This window comes from Rhea pennata, chromosome 6 (assembly GCF_028389875.1).
Source record: "Rhea pennata isolate bPtePen1 chromosome 6, bPtePen1.pri, whole genome shotgun sequence".
In the NCBI taxonomy this organism is placed as follows: Eukaryota; Metazoa; Chordata; class Aves; order Rheiformes; family Rheidae; genus Rhea; species Rhea pennata.
In genome coordinates, this window is record NC_084668.1 from 1,867,301 (window position 1) to 1,879,792 (window position 12,492).

A 12,492-nucleotide genomic window follows, 5' to 3' on the forward strand; every position below is an offset into this window, starting at 1 on the left:
ACTTCAACATCATTTTCACAAGGGTGATAAATGTGCCATCAAAGTGTCACAAGTTTTATTTGCTGCCAGCACTGCCCCAGCACTGGAGAGCAAGGCCTAGGGCAGAACTGTGATAGCTGTTAGACTATTTATTGAACCTAAAGTCATCAAAACAATTTGTTCCATTTATCAGATGCTCCTTTTCTTTGCAACATCTGTTTTCCTTGCTTACTGAGCTGCAATGTCTTTCAAATTTCTCTTTGCTTCTCTCTGTGTTTTGTTACATCTCAGAGACCTTTCTTAGAGACCTCTGTAGGGCCTTTTAAACAAGGGGAGGCAGAAACTGGATCCAGGACCACACTAGTGAAGCAGAGAGAGACATATGAAAGTCAACAGAACACTTCTCACCTTCCTGGTCACAGCAGGATCAAGATAGCCCTTTAGTTTTTGGATATATGTATGTGGAGGATTCTTCACTTGAAATCTTTCCTGCAAAGAACGTAAGAATAAGTATCAGCCATTTTAAAACACATTCTACATTTACTTATTTGTACATATAAAATATGCGCACACATATATTTGCACAGTATAAAGGCATAATATAAATTAATATATATATACTTATAAATACATAATCTACAAATATGTATTATATATGCAAATAAAATACATTTACATGCATCGTCTGAGTTTATGAAATGTTGCATATTTATACAGGATGCATAAAGATACATATTCAATTAAAATTCTAAAGTTTAATTGCACATATAAAGATACATTTCTGAAATAACAGGGTTCCTGTTAGCTAGGAGTACTGAGAGGAGAGAGACACATTACAAGAGAGAATGTATGTCTATGTCTGCTTGAAAGATATTACCACAAAAGCTGAGACACTTTTTTATCATTTGAAATAAGCCTAAAAACACACTGAATACACTGAATTTATGTCTCTCCTTATGTAAGAAGCTACGTTATTTCATTGTTCAGTTTTCAAAAAATGAATGATAAAGTCTCTAAGCAGTATTTTAACCCCATGATGAGAAATTGGATTGTAAGACCAAATGGATAGGGAACCACAAGTGTGAGCAACAGGGACAATAGCACGTGGCCTGGAAAAAAACACCAAATCCAAAAAGTAACCCAGAAACTGCACTTGACTTTGCCATGTGGATCTCTTCAGAAAGCACTCGGAGGTGATTCCTAGCTGAGGCAATAGCCTTCTCCGACAGGGAAAGAGCACTCGTTTCCCATGTACGCCGAACCGACTGCAGTGCCCCAACACAGGCACCTCCACAACAGCAGCAGCAGGCAAGAGGCTCATCGTGGTGGAGCTCCACATGCACGTGATGGCTGAGTGCTCAGTCTCTACCTCAAAGGCACCACACACACGAGGCTGGCCACCTCCTGGGCCGCAACACTGCAGAGGTTTTGTTGCCTATGCACCCACTGCCCAAGAGTGTCTTCAGCACAGGGGAGGATGAACATTTCGCCTTGAGAAACCTGCTCTCCCAGTGATATGCAATGACAGATTGGGTACAAATGAGTGTGTACACCTTCTCTGAGCACAAGGACTACAAGAAATTATTGCATATTCCTTCCTAAAAAGGAAGGAAGGAGACTATTTGTTGGGTTCCATCAACCTGCTGTCAAATTCCAGCTTCAGTACTTCAGAGACAAGGAAGAGGAGATAGGCTGCGCAACATCACTGACTTGCTCATCTCCTACAGCCTGAACTACGCTCTCTGATGGCTCCCCTCTCGTTTTCAAATTGATTACATAGTCACACAGCGTTGCCATGTCCCCAGAACTGTGCTTGTTTATTCTACGTAAATAGGCATTAAATACGCACCGCTCAATTACAACACCGTGCTATCTGTGTCAACACGAGACTTGTGCACTAAGACACTTATGCCTCGGATTAGATCCCTGCCCCATTTTTTGACAACATCACTTGAATGGGGGGTATACTGAAAACTGAGGCAGATGTCTAACAAATGAAGCAGAAAACACTGCTGGTCTTTTTTTAAAAAAACATTGATCTCCAGTTACATCAGTCCAGCTGCAAGGGTGCTCTGCTGGCCCATACACTGCCTGACCTGCCACAGCTGGTCGGACTGCTGTTTCTGAGCTACCACCAGCTCTTGTCAGCTTGAGGAGGGTTTTCTTCTGGGCCAACGTCACACGAGGCCTGGCAGAGCTGATGGATCTCCATCACTGAGGAAAGTGAACCAGAAAATACTACTGAAGCCAACATTAAAGTTACTATGTAAATTTTGAACCAGGCGCCCTGTCCCGTCACATGGTGAAAGCTCTGTGAGCTGCCAGCTAGCTCTCCTTCCCCTTGGCTCTGTGAAGTCTTACAAAATTCAGTGACACGGGGGAAGATGGGTTACCCCCAATCATGGGCTCTACCCGTGCAAAGGATCTCATTACCTATGACCATATCTGCTTTCCTAATTTCTATTCTCTGCCAGCAGCCTCCCAGCTAAAGCATCTGCTGGCAAAGTCTTGGTAGATAGTCCAGCTGGGGCTGGAAGACTCCTCACTGATAACAGTTATACTTGGGGAAAAGATGTTAATATACACTCTTAAATATACATCCAAAATCAGTTCCTTTGACTAATTCTGACTATTTTTGCACCTTGACTAGAAGCTTCCCTATCTCCCTCACCTGCTGACCTGGTGATAAGAAATTCTTATCTGAGCTTGAGACTCAGTTCTCAGTGTTTTCCAATGAATAATCCAGAGTCATTGGGACATTGTAGCTTATAGGTGGCCACTTAGCAAATCTGTAATCCCAGACTCAGGACCAACTACACTCAGAATCTAATGTGGGATGTCAGTGATAAACCTAAGGTCCGTGGGGTTTGTACTTTGAGAGCTGCTTGGTTTTTGCTTGCTCTTTTACCAGTTGCATAGCCAGTCTGAAATTTCTTCTGTAAAAATGCTGTAAAACACGAGTTATTCTGAGAGAAATATGCTGTGTCCAGACCTGTTAAGAGCATTACCAAAGTCCTGATACTATTTTTAGCTTGGAGGAATTTAAAACTATTCTGCCCCTTCCCTTGGGGAAGGATCTCATAACAATTATCTCCTGATGTTACAGCTTTGCATTTTATAACTGATATTTGAAACCTCCATTTATTAGGTCAGGATGCAATTTTGACTACATTATCTAAAAGTTATTTCCTAATGAATAGTAGATTACTGCCCACTTACCAGAATATACTGTCTAAACACCAAAAGTTGTTCCTGTTATTATCTTGCTGCTCACTGTAAAAAAAGTAATTCATCATGGTAGGAAAGAAAAAATGGACTAAAAATCTACCCTTTGGTCCACCAGCCCCAGGCTAGAATTTTTTAAGACAGATAACAGACATTTCTTTGTTTGTTTATAATGGGATTTCTTTCTCATGCAACTTCTCATAGATGCAAGGGCCAAACTGAGTGTCCCAGAATTTGGTGTTTTTCTTTTTTCCCTACTGAAGTTCAGGAAATACAAATTTCTTCACATGTTCAAATTTTTGATGTAAGCTTCTGTAAGCTTCTGAGCTGATACAACACACCTAAGCTCAAGTACCTGCCTTTAGAAGTAGATGTTGGTCTTTGAGTCCAGTCAGGAGCTGATGCAGCGGAGCAGAAAGCACACCCCAAAAGGTGCCGCATGCCCACCGTCTGCAACGCAGCTTCTCCATGCTCCGAACTGCAACGCAGCGCTCATTTTGTGGATAAGTACTGCGACATGGCTACTTCCTCTGTGAGCAGAGGGCAAGGGGCTTGTTGCACTCCATCCCTCACGTGTAGCATCATGCCCGCAGCTACGGCTTCCGCCTAGCTCTTTAGACATGGACTCGGAGACATGCTTGAGTTCACTGTCACTACTGTGCTCACTCTTTGAACTCCTAGTGTTTCCAAGTTTGAGAGTAAGTAACATCACCCTGCAGGATCCACTAGGGCAGGGAACTTTTGAAGATACTGGGCACAACTTAATTAAGTGCATGAAATATGTGCAGGAGCAGAGTTGGACACAGTGGACATGGAGTCGTAACTGCAACGACTAAAACGACAATGCAAATAGAGTGCAAGTGCTAGGTTGAGTTGTTTGGGGAAAAAAATCATGCAGGATCTCAATGCATTGCCCAAACAAGACTGTCTCTTCTCCACGCTAGTGCAATACAACGCTGCTGCAAAACGTAATGCAAGACACACTCTGTTCAGCAGAAATAGCTTTACAGCTCCAAGGGCAGCAGCAGTATTAACATACACAGCTGTGTGGGCAAGCAACTCCAAACAAACCTTAAATTCAAGCCTTTCTGCACATTTGATGCATAGCTGCAGGTGGTAAAGGGATAAACAGACTGCCTGTCCCCCGTCCGAAGGCTACAGGAGCTATGCAAGCTACGCACTGCACACCCACGAGCTGGACCGCAGGCGAGCTGACGCCACATGGAGAGCAACCCCCAGCCGATCCCAGTACAGCAGCTCAACCAACTTGGCTCTCGTTCAGTAAGACGGTTCCTTTTATGCCCTCATAATATTTAGAAAATAAACACGGTTTGTGGTGATCGAAAGGAAGGAGCAATAATTGTAGCTTCTAACCTTCAACAATAAGGAACAAGCCCCTAGGAAGGCAAAGGGCCAGACACGGAGCTGGTTTAAGCAGCCCCAGTTTATTGACAAGCAGCAACGGTTTTCATCAGCTCTTACTCTGGTCAGTGGACTACGAGGGGAAAAAACGGTTTGAAACTCATGTGCCTGTGAAAAATACCTCTTCAGTAGACTCCTCTGTCTTTGTGTGCATATAATTACCTACAAAATTGCGCGGCTTTAAAGACAGGTCTTGAACTGGGATGCCAAGATTAAACCACACAGCTCCCACCAGCACAGACAGAAGTCATCTGCTCCGTCCTGGGACACGTGCGATGCTCAGCCCTAGCCTCTAACCCATCAGCAATGGGAGCAGCGAATTGGCCACGATGAGCAGCATACGCTCAAGGAAGAAGGAACGCACCCACGGATGTGGGCAGGGGCTTTTCAAAAGAAAAGAAAAAAGAAAAAGAAAGCAAATAAATCATTTTAAATAATAAGATATCAATATCCAAAGTACCTTCATTGCTAGCTTACTTTCTGCACTTTTTACAGAACACTTGGGCCAGTTTCTTATTCAGACTTACAACTCCCTTAAGATACTGCAGACTGTGACTTTACAGTGAGCATAAATGTAAGTATGTAGAAGTACTTTACATCTGTTAACTCATTCCAGAAGTTCTTTACTCTGCCAGAGGGACAGGAAAAAAAAAAAGAAAAAAAGAAAAAAAAAAAAAAAAAAGAAACACACACTTTGCTGTAAATGAGAATCTGGTCCATTGCAGGCCAGGAAAGAGTTTGCTAGAGGTACCTGTGAACCTCTGAGACCACAACTGTTTCTCATTTTTCCCCCACCACAATAGTTTTGCATGAGCTCTAGGGATACTGCAACACTTTAATACTGACCTCTTTCCCTACAAACAGCTAAAGGTACAAGTGTTTGCACTCTGCATTTGGTAACCATGTCCAAGTATTATCAGTTATATCTGCAAAGCAGTTGGACACAAAAATGAAGGTCAGTTTTGCAAGGAAGGCAAGTAACCCGCAAGAGCAAGCGGTACATACGGCAGGCGGATCAGCTCTTCCGAGAGCACCGACTCTGACTCTTGACAAGATTCCACATTAACTTTAATATTTATTCTTCTCTTCTTGGGAGTTCTCTAATGCTGATGTAGCTCTGCTGTGTTTAGTCTAGTCCTCTAGAGAAGTTATTTCATTCTTTTGGATAGATTTCTCTTACTTAATAATCAGACATCATCTGTTAGACTGACATGAGTTTTTCCTAACTGCCAGTTTTAATATCTGCAGTTTTCAAAACGAAATGCTTAAAGGTAGTCACTTAACAAAATTAGTAGCCTATGATGCAGATATTACATGTTTTTGTTTGCTTTCTCAGAAGCTAGCTGCAAGTATGTATTTACCTAATAATGGCCACAGGTAGTTTATAAAAAAAAGGTAGACACTGCCTATTATTATACAGAGGAAGCATTCGGGCTGAAAGATTTTAAAGATGTTAACAGCGAACAGCAGATACTAGCAATGCTCTTCTCTAGTGATCACAGATCAGCCGTGGTAAACATTTAGTCATGAAAATTTTTTTATAGTTCCAGTTACAGTATTTTCTGCTTTGGAAAGTCATGAGAGATTAGCTTTAAAAAATGCCCTTTACTGTATATGGTTTCTGTCTTGGTTTATCCAGCTTCGACTGTTTCACACGAGAGGCCGATACGTCGTGAGCTGCAGGAGCCAGGGGCTGACCCCGTGCAACACCTGCAACCTCAGACCCTGCGATGCCTCCAGGCTGCACGGAGCATCCGCTTGCAACCCGCGGCCTTACAAGGGCAGAGCGGCTCCCGGCATTACGCTGCAATTCCCCCGGGTGGGAAGGGGAGATGCTAATCAGAACATCGGGATTTCAGGTCTGGCATTCTGCTTCCCCCAGGCCCTCCGAACGACCGCCGGGCAGGGGGCTGGCCAGCCCGCGGCCCTCAGGCTGGACCCCCTCCCCGGGCAGCAGGGCTGGGGGCCGGAGGAGCTCGTCTGACGGGACGCAGCCTGCTTCTGGCTACCGCTTTCCCTAAGAAGCGGCAGGAGCGCGAGGCCGCGGCCCGGCGCACGCCCCTGCGCACGGCCGCGGCACACGCCTGTGTCGGGGAGAGGGAGGAGGCTCCGGGCGGGCAGCCCCCAAGCGCCTTCACAAAAACCACCCTCCCACCCGCAACAGGAGCCGGGCACTAGCATTTCACATTGCTGCTACCCACCCCTGCTCCACCGGTCGTAAGATTCAGACCTAGACTCTCCGGCTCAGGTGCCTCCTCAGAGGGGCTCAGAACAAGCCTTAGGCGTCAGGGCCGCAAAGCTTTCAGCCTAAGCAGCAACACTGTTCCTTGGAAGAGCATCGCTGTATCGTGCGCTGGATTTATTCTCATTTCCCACCACAATTCAGTTCCTAAGGGCCCTGCTTGGCTTTCATTCCCTACGGAATCAAAGAAGTGCCTCTGCAGCTGAGCACCACTGCCCGAGCCGGTTCGGTCCTGGCTCTACATTTCCAAACAGCGCCCGCACGCCTGCTAACTTACTCCACCTCAGCTGCCCACCAAGGTGCAAATAAGTGCAAAATGTCTTTCCCAGTTTACAGGTAGAAAAACTGAGTGTGTCATTGCCATTCCCAGGGCCACGGGGCGAGTGACAGGGCTCCAGCGCTTCTGGCTCCCAGACAGGCGTCCAGGCCCCCGGCACGTCCAGCTCTGGCGCAATGGTCCTCATCCATCCTTCGTCCCTGGATTACCAGGGACAACTGCAGTATAATATAAATATAAAATTTAATATAAAAATATAATATGTCTATATTATATAAATATAAAATAACCCAATAAAATATAAAGTTACCCTATTTCCATTTACGTAAAATAAATATATTGCCCAAATAGTCGAAGTAATCAGATGGAAAAATCACTTCCCATGTAGCATCTAAAAATGATTATCTTCTAATACTAAAAAAGGGTATCTCACAGCGTATCAGATCGTGGCTCGCTAGAGCTTTCAGGTTCTTCATTGCAGGTCCACGTCCCTGCCGGGGACGCCGCTCCAGCAGCGCGCGGCGCGGGCGAAGCCGCAGGACCCTGCCCTCTCCGGAGAGACCTCGCGCCAGCGGTGGAGCGAACCTCTCAGCGTCCCATGCAGGAAAGCGTATGTCCTCTCCTCCTCGTGTTCCTGAACAGCACTTACTTGCAGGTAGATACTAGCACTTCTGAGTACAAACACCGGCCGGTGCGGCATCACACGCCCTACGGCTAACGCTGAGGCAGTGCTATTTCCATGTAATTCGCTTCCCTTAGCTACTGTAAATAACAGGTTTTAAATTGTTGCTTTTTCCTGTTTTCTCCTCCTCTCCACTTCTGGTAATTCATAATTGCTCATCAGGCAAAACTTACTTTCAAAATATAAATGCGTATGGCAAGGGCTTTAATGCCATTCGATCTAGGAGGCTGGGGATTTTTACCACACACTTTAAAATTCACATTCACCTCTGCAAATTTCACCGCGCAAAAGATATATGCCTGTTGGTGTCACTACAACTTACGCATTGTCGGTTCCTCCTCTTGTAGTCCCTCAACTGCATTGGTAAGATATGACAAAAGTTAATAAATCCTGATGGAATCTATCTTATCTTTGTTGTCTACGTGACTCGCATAAGCACTAACACTACCTACAAACCTGAAATGGGAAAAGCACAGACTGACAATAATTTTATTCTTTGTCAGCTACCTACTAGATTAACTTAATTTTCAAGAATAAAAGGTCTTTTCTTACTTGAAAAATTGCTGAGGATCAGTGTTATATAGCAAACAACAGACAACAGGAGGCAATAGAAATGCAGATAAGCACCCACAAAGAGCAAGCAGCAGCAGCAGCAATTTTTAAGAGAACGGCTCCGTGGCATTTAACTGGGGAGCAGGAGTAAAGCAAACGCCTCCGTGAGCAGATGTCCCACCGGTGGGAGCACTCGGAGGAGCGATGCCGCGGGGAGCTCTCGCCGGGAAGACGAAACACAAGCGCACTGCTAAACATCAAGATCTCCCAGGCCCCGACTTTCTCTTTAGAGCAAGAAACAACAAAAATTCAGGGAAAAGCTTGAATGAGGAAGTATAAAACTATTCCTACTGCTTTCTTTACCAACAGTCTCAAAAATTACACCAGTCTTCTCCTGACAGATACAAAAAACAGGGAGGGGAGGCACTTTACTTGAGCAGCAAAAAGGAACTGTCAGATTTCTCTCTTTCCTCTTCCATGTGATCTTAAGAAGAACTTGATACATCTCCTGGTCATCCAAATCTGGAAAATGCATTTATTCTGAAACCAGGAAATTGTGGCTTTTCCAGGATTCTTTTGCTTCCAAAACTATTCAGGACACTTTCTGCCCTAGTGACATATGCTATTAGTATTACCCTTGCTAACTTGTTTCATTTGTATACACGAGGCAAACGCATAAAGCATCCGCGTCGGCGTCCCGGCCTGCAACAAGCAGCACGCTGCCCAGCAGCCGCTGGGAGCCCTTCGAGGCCGCAACCCACCCACACCGCCAACGCTGGCCAAAGACGGGAGACGAACGGGGCTGGATATGAGCTTCTTCTTACTCCCAAAACACCAACGTGCCATAAAAGCAGGACACATACTCCATTCCCCAACAAAATTTGAGGGCTGATACCAGAGAATTTCATTTTTTATGTCTTATTATGAAATGAAGTGATAGCAGCCATTCATCTCCGCACTAATTATAACACTTTGGGGGCAGATTTCACCAGCTGGTCAGCAAAGAGGGATTTGTTTCCACCATTATTAACTTTCTGCAAAATCAGGTCACCGGCACATCCGCTGGGGACCTGGCCAAGACAGCAAAACCGCCAACAGTCCGCAGCAGGCTAACAGCGCTGGCTCCTCCTGTCGGTCCCTGCAGCCGAAGAGCCGTTGCCTACGTGCCCCACGTGTACGTCCAGCCGCTCCCGTTCCTCGGGGTCTGATTTCAACGAGCCACCTTCCACGGGGCCATGAAGCTGTCAATGCCTCTACTGTCCAGCTGCCTGCCTACGAGTTCAATAAAACACTGGATTTTCTATCACAACAGCTTAAAGATAAGTCATATTTTACACACAACAGGGTTCTTCAAAGAAGAAAAGGTGAGGGGAGATTAACTGGTATACCAACATTTATATTTTATGCAAAGTCTCTCCAAAAGGCAACTGTCGGATATACAAAGATGTGGTAAGCACTGGCTGCATGGTGTCAAGAAATCCAGCTCTCTCCTGCAAAAGGGGCAAAGGCACCATATGGTAATGTACAGCGTAAGATGGGACTCTCCAATCACCCTCCCTTTACCGTATTTCTGAGGAGTGATCTGGGGCATACCGCTGATATTTCTGTCAAACAACTGATACCACAGCATCCCAGGGAAATCTCTGTGCAGGCTCAACCCCTGCCTGCCAGCTTTTTCTCCAACAATAATCCACTAGAAACCCAAAGTCAACATGCAGGACTGCTGTCTCCACTGCTCTGCTGTTTGCAGACTGAATGGGACTGGCTGCCTTTAAAGTAACTCCCAGCCCGAAGCCAAAAGGCACAAAGATATTTGTAGACTCTTCCCAGCTCTCTGGACTTTAAAATGGCTCTCCATGCTTTATAGAAAGGAAAGCCATACACCATTTCCCCTTCGCAGAACTCAGGCAAAAAGGTGTATAGGAGGAAGACGTGTGAAAAGCAAGCCTGGCTCCCAGGGGTGCAAGTGTAATGTATAAGATAGTATGAACTGTGGAGGTTGTGATACAACCTCTGGCAGAACAGAGAGCCTACTGATTAATATTTTTGTCTTATTAATTAAGAAAAATGACCTAGCAACTACAGTTAAAGCTTGTTTAATATACGTACATATGAACACAGATCTTTAGGGTCCTGCTGTGGTTTCAGAAGTTATACTTTGCTAGGCTATTTTGAATGTTGTTTATTTTTGACAGCATAATCTCAAAACACCAGATTTCTGTGCTTGGACTCTCCCTTACCATGATCTTCTGCCAAAAAGCACAGCAAGATAAACTTCACTTCCCTAAGGCAATTTCAGACATTGAAGTCAAGGGGAATACCACGTTTGTCTTCAGCATAACCAAGATTTCACTCTCAGAGCTGAAAGAAACAGAGACTAGTCTGGCACAACCTATTTACTTGAGGATTTTGTTTTCAAAAGGGTGTGTACTTGCACTTTCATTTTTAGTCACAAGTCAAAACCCTAGAGCTGAACAGAGAACTCTACTGATGCACTGAATGTGGCCTTGGTTCAGGGGCAATGAGCATTTGGCACAGACCCATGGCATGGCATGGACCCATGACCCATGGCGTATGGGTGTAAACCGTATGACTTCCCGGCAAACCTTCCCTTCCTCTTAGGTCTCTTAATTTGTTATTTGCCACACATCTTCAGCATCTCCTATGGCGAGGACACGGTCTCTGCCCCTGCCATGCTGCGCCCTGCCACAATTTGCCATTAGAGGGCATTGAAGAACTTTGTGAGATGATCCCACCCTCTCCCTCCCCATCTCTGTCCCCTTTGTAATACCTCACTCCCCAAGGTTAGAACAAAACTCCGGCCTGCCACCGAACATAACTCTCCAGGAAGGCAGTAACCCGAAAGGCTGCCTCATTATGTCAGGAAATTTTATCATCTTCTCTGCTTGGCTCATTCCCAACACTCACCTTCCCCAGCTGATCTCCCATGCAATCCCTTCCAGGCTGGAGCGCTTGCAATCAGCCATAGGGATGAGCATTTCCCTAACGAATCCCCAGGCTGCTCCTCTAGGGCTATGCTCTGGGGAGAGCCACAGCTCTCAAAGACGGGTCCTCAGAGCTCTCCTCTCCACATAAATCCTGAAACCACTGGCTGGGCTGGAACAGAGCTAGACTCTAAGCCTGTCACAGCATGTCCTCTGAACCAGGAGCAGGGCTGAGGGGCAGGACAGGAGCTCTACCCATACCCCACCTTCTCCTCCAGAACCACAACCACCAGCCCAGCCCCTCCTGCCCTCCGTGCCAGCCCACATACAACCACACCAGGAACTAACATCTCCTTGTTCACCCTGCCACTGGGTCACAGCCCTGCCTAAAGCTCCAGTCTGCTTTTGTTCAGCTAGATTTATCTGGGTCCAAGATTGACCATCTCCTACCTTAACTCAGTGACTATTATGACCATTACAATACATGAGCAGAAGCAGGAATATTAGTTTTGCTCTTCCTATCTTCCATAAATTTATTCCTTGCTTGCTAAACCAGAGGTCAGGAGCAGCTTTTACAATACCAGCAAAAAAGCTTAGAAGGCTCAAAAGGTTTACAGACCACACCAGATGAGTCCTCTACAACCAGCCCAGCAATCCTCACCAGGCTTCAGCAGAAAGTGCATAATCCTACTCAAGGAAGATTTGAGATTATTATTATTATTATATTAAGCATGAGATCAGTAGTTCTCCACTTCTGTTAATCTTCTATAAATCAAGAGTTTCTTTCGTGGACCAAACCCTGTGATGCCCTAATGAATGCCCCTAACACTTTAATGTCCCAGCAATTAGTTCTCAAAATATTTCACAGACAAATGACGAGGACCTGTTTCACAAGCTATTTAGAAAATATTATTTAAGAGCAATTTCTTTATTTGCACCCTTTTCTTTTTCAGACATGCTGAAACTGGGCACAGGACTATGTAGAATAAGAGTTAATTTCTTCCAGCAATTTCATTAATTTACATCCTCTCTCCTTCAATAAGCAAAAAAGGATGAAAAATGGTGTAATGGGTGATTCCAATACAAAATAGCAGTTCAAATTCTGCTTCCACATTAAAATATCCATGCTGTACAAAATTTATTCATGGAAGTATTTTTAGCCATGTGC

At 45.1% G+C, this 12,492-nt stretch overlaps 1 protein-coding gene across 5 annotated transcripts in view; it reads right to left on the bottom strand.

The window, feature by feature from the left end:
* Window positions 1–12,492, bottom strand: part of FMNL2 (formin like 2) — a 179,524-nt gene that overhangs the window by 65,294 nt on the left and 101,738 nt on the right. For all 5 annotated transcript variants that reach the window (XM_062578743.1, XM_062578745.1, XM_062578744.1 and 2 more), the window contains exon 3: window positions 388–468. In XM_062578743.1, the coding sequence (XP_062434727.1) occupies window positions 388–468 (81 nt within the window). The remainder of the gene's footprint in view (window positions 1–387; window positions 469–12,492) is intronic.